The sequence below is a fragment of the Oncorhynchus masou genome, chromosome 14 (genome assembly GCF_036934945.1).
Source record: "Oncorhynchus masou masou isolate Uvic2021 chromosome 14, UVic_Omas_1.1, whole genome shotgun sequence".
Taxonomy (NCBI): domain Eukaryota; kingdom Metazoa; phylum Chordata; class Actinopteri; order Salmoniformes; family Salmonidae; genus Oncorhynchus; species Oncorhynchus masou.
The window spans coordinates 21,123,953-21,132,574 of NC_088225.1; the positions used below are offsets into that span (position 1 = coordinate 21,123,953).

Consider the following 8,622-nt stretch of genomic DNA (forward strand, 5'->3'; position numbering starts at 1 on the left):
TGGCACAGCGGTCTAAGGCACCGCATCTCAGTGCTAGAGGAATCACTGCAGTCCCTGGTTTGAATCCATGCTGGATCATATCCGGACATGACTGGGAGTCCCATAGGGCGGCGCACAATTGGCACAGCATCATCTGGGTTTGGCCAGGGTAGGCCGTCATTGTAAATAAGAATGTGTTCTTAACTGTCTTGCCTAGTTTAAAAAAAAAGGTCCGTTTCAGGTTAGTCTTTGGTTCCATCCTGGGGTTGGGTTACAAAGAATCGGGACCTCAGGGGTCGAGATCCAAGAGGGTCCAACTTCAGGGCAGGCCCTCAGTCACCTTTTGAAACTCGTACTCTGATAAACACTAACAAAGGCAGCAGTTATGTTTTTCTGAGTATTTGCAAGTAGCCATCATCCAGATACAATAATGTTGCTGAGCTGCTCAGAGATATCATGCACATCTGGCATGCGCTGAGTGAGATGTAGGCTGTGTATATGTCTAGACATGTTTGAGTACGTTTGAGAGTCTAGTTCTGTTTAAGAATGTTTGAGAGTCTAGTTGTTTGTGTGAGAGACTATTAGTCCACCTTGACTCGTGTTGCAGACCTCAATAGCTCCCCGTCCTTGTGTGAATGGCCCCTGATCACGATGAATGATCCTGTCCAAAAGATCAGACAGCGATCAGTAACTGGAGCCAAAGCAGGATCAGTGTCAAGACAACATCAGGATCAATAACAGACATGAACAGAGAGAGAAGAGAGATGGAGTGAAAGAGAGAGATAGAAGGGTATGAGAGATTAATCTGGAGAGGATTTTCCCACAAAATGAGTTAAGCTCCACAATGATAAGGGAGGTTGGTCAAAGGCAATACGATTAACGGAATAATTACTCTCAAACGTTAGGAAGAAAGGATGCCCATTCTATCTGCCTGAAGGGCAGCACAGCAATACACAGCTTCTATAATCCCAGGAAGAGATGGCGGCAAAATACTGATTGACTGACCTCAGGGAGACAAACAATCACTTCTTATGGAAGAAGTCACACACTGAGAATTAATGCTACTGTGATATTAGTCCTGAGGAGGAAAGTACTGAAAAACAGTCTGGACTGGAGGAATCCAAAATGGCTACCTGTTCAACGTAAATTGGATATCTTGGTATATTCTTGCCTGGATAGTACCTCTGTTTTGTCTAAGATCAAATCATGGGGAGGTATTCAGAGGAAATGATCATCACAAAATTCAAATTCATTCCAAAAGTACTTTAATTTGACAATAATTCATAAATGATAAATACAAACTATTTAGAGGATGTTTATTGTATTGTTAAAGACGTGCTCCGGAACTTTGGCGACTTTAAGTATTTTTTAAACCTACTGCTTTGGGCTGGATGTGTCAATGTGTAGTTCATACAGGCATAATCTAGGAGCAGAATTACTGTTTCACCTCAAATAACCACGAAATCTGGAGTTTGAAAGCAACTGTTTTTCTGGAAGCTGTGCTTCGTCATTTTCCTACATTTTCCCCCTCATGGGCCAGCCCCCTAAAAATTCTAGTTCAAGCTAATGAGCTTCAGCCCCTTACCATTTGAGTGGAAGGTAACAAGATGCACACAGCAGAGCGAGAGCAATGACATGGTGCACATGTGACGTAGAACGCCATTTCCGGGGACCACTTTTAGCTCGTGAGCTCTACTTTCAGAACTACTGGCTAAAACTAATTCAAAAGGGCCAGAGAATATCAAGTTATTTCAAGTTTGTAGTGGCTGTTTAGAGAATCTCGGTTGCTGACCATGGCATCAATTATCATATCTCTGTATAGAGCACTACATACCAAATAAGTATCATTAATAAACTGTTAACAGTAATATATTCTATAAAGGAGACCCTTTAACATCATGGCATGTGTAGCTATAGTCCAGAGTGTTAATAGGCTTGGGCGCTATATAACACGTTAAACAGTGCAGAAGGTACTCTTATACACACATACCATCTTGTCAACATCCAATAAATATGTCCTTTCAGAGATTCTTGTCCAGCCATCTCATTATGTGTCCAGCAGTCATTGTCCTGCTAGTGTGAGTCCATTGGTCCATGACACATTAGGCCTTTGCTTGAGCTTGTGTCTGCTACTCCTGTGTCTCCGTCTCTGTCAGCGTCAGCTCCTGTGGTTCTGGGTCAGGTAGCTCCTGTGGTTCTGGGTCAGGTAGCTCCTGTGGTTGAGCTACAATGCCTGTCTTTATTTTTATTGTTTCTACAAGATCTAAACTGTCCATCTTTATCTGTTCTACAATGCCCCCCTCCTCCCCTACGGCTGCCGGTGCCTTTTCCTTCTCCTCATTCTCCTCCGTCTTCAGAGGCATCCATGACTCTTTGTGCAGCCTCTCGTTATTCTCCACCCCCTGGACACCAGGGGGCACTGTGGCGGCCATAGCAGGCGGCAGGTGCTTGAACTCTTCATCGTTCACATCATAGTCCTTCATCTTATGGTCCAGGATCCACCAGCGGCCCGCGAAGCCAACGTCCAGTACCCGCGTGTGGAGCTCCCTCCAGGGGATAGAGAGGTTGGAGCACTGGGCCTCGTAAAGACTGGCGTCCGGGTTGTAATCGGCGAAGTAGGTGAGTGAGACCACTCCCAGGCTGAGGTGACGTAACCTTCCCTCGTTACGAAGCTTCGCCAGCTTCTGCACGTGCCCATCCGATGTTCCACTGCGTATCCACGGCGTCAGGAGCCCTAGCTGATTGGCTGTATCCAGAACGGTGGTCTCGAAGGAGGCGTCGTCGGGGTTTGTGTAGATGCAGGTGCCGGCTCCACCCAGAAGGCTCAGGTAGATGGAAGCTTTGATTGGCCTCTCCCACGCGCCCACCACAATCTCACGACACGCCTCCTTGTAGTCTCTGGACATGCCGCTAAACCACACACCTGATTGAGAGGGGAGAGAATTGTGAGAAAAAGACAGACAGCATTCACACGAGATAAGATAGATGGTTTACTAAAACAAAGGCAAAACAGACTGACAGCATATCCCTAGACATGGTAGTGAGGCATGCACACAATTATAATGTTTTGTGTGCCAACACTGTATTGTATTGCATTGCATTTCCAAACTGACAGGGATTGTCTCAGAGAGAGGTCACAGCAATAACTTCAGTCACGTGCCTTCCTCCACCCTGTGATTGCAAGCAGGGGCAACTGTAAAGGATCAACAGCTAACAATGCCTTTACATAGACGAGTATGAAGTACATTTTCAAATCTAACTTGTGTAAAAACCACAACGTGATACAATTTGTTTGAAGCTAATGTCACATAATCTGATAACCTCATGAATGACTTTGGCAAGACAGTTAAGCAAGAAAGATCATGCGTTCGTTCAGGTTCGTAAAGGCGTGGTGGGCTAACACGGCAACCAAGAGATAGATCGATTTCTTACCCAATTTGCTATTTTTCAACCTCTCCCATCGGGTGCCATTGACGGGTCCTGCTCCTGCTTCTGCTACAGAGGTGGAGCACCATCTCCTAAGCACCCACGAGGCAGCCATGTTCGTCAGACAGAAGCCGATCGTTCCGGAAGTTCACATTCGGACTGGCTCGGATCGGAAAAACACAGAGGACCGGAAAATACATTAATATCCAATGTTATGTTTTTATTTTATTTATTGAGACAAAATGGCATGTCAGTGAAAAGTTGTATTATTATTATTTTTCCCGTAAAAAAACAAATATCCAGTTCTGCTTAAAAATAATGTTATTACATCCCTGTAATATCATTAGAAACTAATAAATATAATGTAAGTACAAATGTTTTTTCGTTTTTTACATTCGGGTAACACCCATATAACAAAGAAAACACATTTGGCGCACCGCATTATCTTCCGTCTGTACCTGGTCACGTGAACACGATGATCCGTCTTGAGCCAACACAGGATCCGTTGTGTACATAAGGTGACGTGGAACAGGCGAGTGATAATGTGAATTTAGTGCACCGTAGTTGAAATTAACACAATTAGCTAGCTAGTTTATTCAGACAACCAACGCAGTACACGTTTAAAAAAATTATTTTAACTATGTGCTGCTGTTGTTAGGTGAGTTGATATTGAGATATAAAGCGAGACAACAGTGCTAGCTCGACAGCTGTCAGGCTAGCGAGGTGGTCGTGCCAGCACTGCTAACATAGCTGACTGGCTCGCATTGCGGACACAACACAACAGAACCTCCTGCGACAAACCGGTAAGTCTCGGATCACGACGGCCAACGTATGACTATAAATCTGACGCTAGCTAGAGTTACAGTAAACTATAGGCATAAACATGACACAGACTGCTAGCCTGCCAAACAGATCAACACAATCTGTCATTTGTCAGATAAAAAAAATTGCACCTGCATATTCGATGTCGCATGCCTACACATGTTGTTACGTATGCTTTAGAAGGCAGCCAACAAAGAGAACATCTTGTCCATATGTAGCAAAAGCTAGCAGGCTACCTTATCTGGGAGAAGAACACAGACTGTTGCCATACGTCCGACTCAACAGTTATGAGTACATTTCTCATCTCCTTCCAGGTCTCGCATGAAGTGGTCATCTTTCCAGAGTTACCATGGCGAGTCCAGATGATCTGAAGTTCCAAGGTGAGGCTCATGGAGTGGCTCCCATCCTCCTCTCTCTGTTTATCCCCTTTCACCTCTTCACTCTTCCCCTCTCTCCTTGTCTCTACATCTCTCACTGCCACTGTCCTGCACCTCCTCTCTCGGTCCCTCCTTCATTCCCTCACTCTAACCTCCTCTGTCTTCTTCTCTAGAGTTTGAGGAGGCCACTGACCTGCTGTTAGCAGACCCTGGGGCCTCCACCCTCAGTATGTCTGGCTCCAGCAGAACGGCCCCGGCCGGTGCCACTGGGGACATCAAACTGGACATGTCCGATGATGAGGGACAGGAGGAGAGTTCAGAGGTCAGGACAATGAATGAGTCCAATCACATCGCTCCATTGATAATCTGAAATGTTGCCTTTGTAATGATGTTTGCACAAACAGCCAAAAACCAAGCAATATGGGGATAACTGATTGACATTACTGTTTACAGCTCCTAAGAGGGGAGAAACAAACTAGCGGTTTCTGGACCTTTGAGTACTACCAGTCGTTCTTCAATGTGGATACAATGCAGGTACAATATGCTTGAAATAACAGTTTAATCTGCACTCGTGAGGCTGGTCTATGTTGCTGTTTTAACATCTGCCTTATAGAAACCATAAATGTAGTGGTGTTAGTTGCTGTGCAATGTCCATTGGTTGACTGACTTCCTGTCATGGGATGCAGGTGCTGGACAGGGTCAAGGGGTCGGTGATGCCTTTACCAGGACGGAACTTCATCAAACATACCCTCCAGTCGAGTCCGGATTTATATGGTAATGGGACACAAATCACCACTATAGCTTAGATAAAATTGTTCCTAGATAGTTAGATCTGAATTAGAATGGACCTTAGAATGTTAACTTTTATTGCCGTAAAACTGGACGACAGTTTGCCAAACTCTGCATATCTTAGGTTGTAATGTGAACCACCTCTACCCAGACTAATCTTACCTCCTGGTTCCCCGTATGTCCAGGTCCCTTCTGGATCTGTGTTACGCTGGTGTTCTCTCTGGCCATCAGTGGTAACCTGTCCACCTTCCTGAAATCTCTGGGGAGCCCTGATTACCACTACAGACCCCAGTTCCACAGAGGTATGGTACCTGGGGGTTACAGCTTGGCTCCTTATCAATGGTTTCATGTGAGATTTGCTATGTAAACAAAGGGGATTGTTGACTGTTTTACTTTTCAGCACAGAGGCCTTTTTCCAGACCATGTTATATTACATGCAATAGCAGTGATGTTGCTTGCTTTTTCTCACTCCCTCAGTGACGATAGCTGCAGTAGTGATCTTCCTGTATGCCTGGCTGGTGCCCCTGGGTGTATGGGGTTTCCTGACCTGGAGGCGGAGGGAGGAGAGGCAGCAGAGTGGTTACTCCTTCCTGGAGACAGTGTGTGTCTATGGCTACTCCTCTTCATCTACATCCCCACCTCAGTGAGTCAGCAGACACACTTGTAATTGTCTGGGTTGTAATTCAGCTAGCAAAACATTAATCCCCTTGCTAAATGTTTTGCAATGGAAAATGAAGTTCAGGTGGTACCCACTTTACGGTTTCATAGTTTTTAGTTTTTGTGCCTAGTGAATATGACCCTTTTCTATAGTGTATTTCTATCTGATTGGGACCCAATCCGAACATTTTGTTCTCTAACAAACCAATCACCTCCCTCTCAGGTGTTGTGGATCTTACCATTCGAATGGCTCCAATGGCTGCTGATCCTGGTCGCCATGGTGATCTCTGGGTCGGTCCTGGTGCTCACCTTCTGGCCTGTCGTCCGCGATGACACCAAGGTGACTGCTTTTGCCACCGTGGCAACAATCGTCATTCTCCATGCGCTGCTATCAATTGGCTGCAAGGTAAGAGCCCACTAAGAGTGCTATGGGCAATAGTTACCTAGCCCCATCCTCCTAGGCCCTGTTCAAATAATTTGAAGAATGGCAGTTATCATGGTCTGACATTTTATATAGAAATTATTCCTCATTTCACTTAAAACAAAAAATGTTTGAACCAGGCCCTAATCATAATCTAAATGGGAATGTCGCGGCTGTATGTGCCTCAGGGGAAATGTTTCATGTCTCATCTCCAACACCCTACTTCAGTCTCTCATTCTTCGTTAAGTTTCTAACCCTTTACACCTGTCTCCTCTGTCCCTCTATGCTATCTTTCAGATGTATTTCTTCCAGACAGCGACTCGCACACCAGTTCCTACACTCGCACCCAACCACACAGCAGCAATATAGACCAACAAGACCCACTGACCAAGAGGAACATGAGGGAGGGAGATGTGTCAATGTTTGAGACCACTGGGGAATCTGAAAGGACTAGATAAAAGGTTTAGGCTTTTGTTACCTACTCTGTGAGCATTGGAAGAGTAGCTAGCTGGCTGACTGCAAAACAGATGAGTCAATGGCGAAATCGTTAACTACATTGTCGTGTGAGTAGGGCTATAAGAGTCGAGAGGGAAATGTTGGATGAAATCAGTTTACAGCACCTGTGTGGACGTTTTTTTTTCAGTTCAGTGGGTCACACATTATCCAGTCCTTTCAGATCAGATAAGGGGACGTAGCTCCTGCATACTCCGATGCTCTAACCAATAATAAGGATCCACAGAGGACTGACAAGTGGTCAGAAAGGTACCCATAACATTGGAGGTTCTGGATGTGCTAACCCTACTCTAGTACATTATGGACTTAACTGGATCAGCAGCCCATTAAAGTACTGTGTAATTGACTACAAATGTTATTACAAAAAGAAGGGACAAGGATAGAGGCCTATGAGTATAAACAAATTATGGGTTATGAGGATTGCATTGGGGGGAAATGTTTTGCTTCTGCTGCAGAAATGATTCCACACTTGTATATTGTAATAAATCAATATTTATCATGGAGAAGTTGGGTGCACCTCAATAGTCGAGACTTCCTCTTATCTCATTTTATCTGCACTAAAAAACATAGGAAAGGAGGAAGCATGAGATCTGCTCTAACCAGCTCAGTTCTGTCAGTGCAGATGGAGACAAGGAAAGGAATTATTTTTAGACTTGAAATCCTCAGCTGCAGTCTGATCTTGAGATGAACCTATTGGAGGGAAATGCTGTATGAATGTTTAATGTACTAATACAGGGGTGGCCAACCTTATCCATAAAGGTGCATACTTGTGTTCCAGCCAAGCAAAAACACCTGATTCTACCATCAGATGAGTTGGATCAACAGGTATGTTACAGCTTGGCTGGAACCAAGGCCTACTACACCCACGCCAGCCCTCTGCGGGTGAGGTTGTATACCTCCGAGATGGAAAAGGGTTGTCCTGGAACGTGTAGTACTGTGCTGACTAATGTATCCACACCACTTTTTCTTTTTGTAGATAGACTTGTAAATTAAGGAAAGGGTTTGTCAGTGTATTTAATTATTTATTCTTTGTTCACACTTCCCGGGTTTGTGATTAAACTGTCATTCCAGTCAATTGCTTCATCTTCTTGGTGTTGAGGGCAGGGGTCTAACGCTGGTCCTGGCAGGCTTTTGTTCCAGCCCAGCACTACCACATCTGATTTAAATTAATATTAGTTTAATTAGTTGGTAGGTATTGGGCTGGGACAAAGGCTGCAAAATATCCACCATCTACATGAGGAAGTATAGAGATCCCAGGTATGCAGCATTTGTTCCAGCCCTCAGCTTACTGTACTTTGAAAACATTGATTCTTGTTTGTCCAGACACCTCAGGGGCTAGGCTCAGCAATGATCCCTGAGATTTGAGGTAGTTGCTTTGTGTGTGTGCGCTTGGAGGGCACATCAATGTCTGCTGACCATGTACGCTCAAGATGACGTTATAAAATCAGATTTCATTAGTCATCCCTAACTGCTGGTTTTGGTTTGGAAAATCCGATCCTAGATCTGTGGCTAATTGTCAGGGGCAATTTATTACCTCAAGCAATACAAACAGGAGTCTTCCTGATGCACTTTCCATCAATAGATGTCCCTTGAGGTCCCAGAGAAAAGTGTTTGAATGCTAAGCTAGCAACTATCACA

The 8,622-nt window shown here is 44.7% G+C and overlaps 1 protein-coding gene and 1 pseudogene across 2 annotated transcripts; one reads left to right on the forward strand and one right to left on the reverse strand.

The window, feature by feature from the left end:
* Positions 1 to 1,227: 1,227 nt before the first annotated feature.
* On the reverse strand, positions 1,228 to 4,545 carry LOC135554507 (mitochondrial import inner membrane translocase subunit Tim29-like). 2 transcript variants are annotated; one of them, XM_064986848.1, is made up of 3 exons: positions 4,464 to 4,545; positions 3,412 to 3,564; positions 1,228 to 2,902 (listed from the first exon to the last, which is right to left on the reverse strand). In XM_064986848.1, the coding sequence occupies exons 2-3, from the start codon at positions 3,518 to 3,520 to the stop codon at positions 2,109 to 2,111; spliced, it is 903 nt and encodes a 300-aa protein (XP_064842920.1). In that variant the 5' UTR covers positions 3,521 to 3,564; positions 4,464 to 4,545; the 3' UTR covers positions 1,228 to 2,108. The 2 variants fall into 2 exon arrangements, with proteins under 2 accessions (XP_064842920.1, XP_064842919.1); XM_064986847.1 differs by lacking the exon at positions 4,464 to 4,545 and having other exon boundaries at positions 3,412 to 3,674.
* On the forward strand, positions 4,137 to 8,059 carry LOC135554511 (protein YIPF1-like; annotated as a pseudogene).
* Positions 8,060 to 8,622: the final 563 nt, after the last annotated feature.

Coding starts and splice junctions, on each gene's coding strand:
- LOC135554507 (XM_064986848.1), bottom strand. CDS start 3,520: ATGGCTGCCTCGTGGGTGCTTAGGAGATGGTGCTCCACCTCTGTAGCA. Junction 2,903..3,411: donor GTTGAAAAATAGCAAATTGG/GTAAGAAATCGA, acceptor CCTCTCAATCAG/GTGTGTGGTTTAGCGGCATG.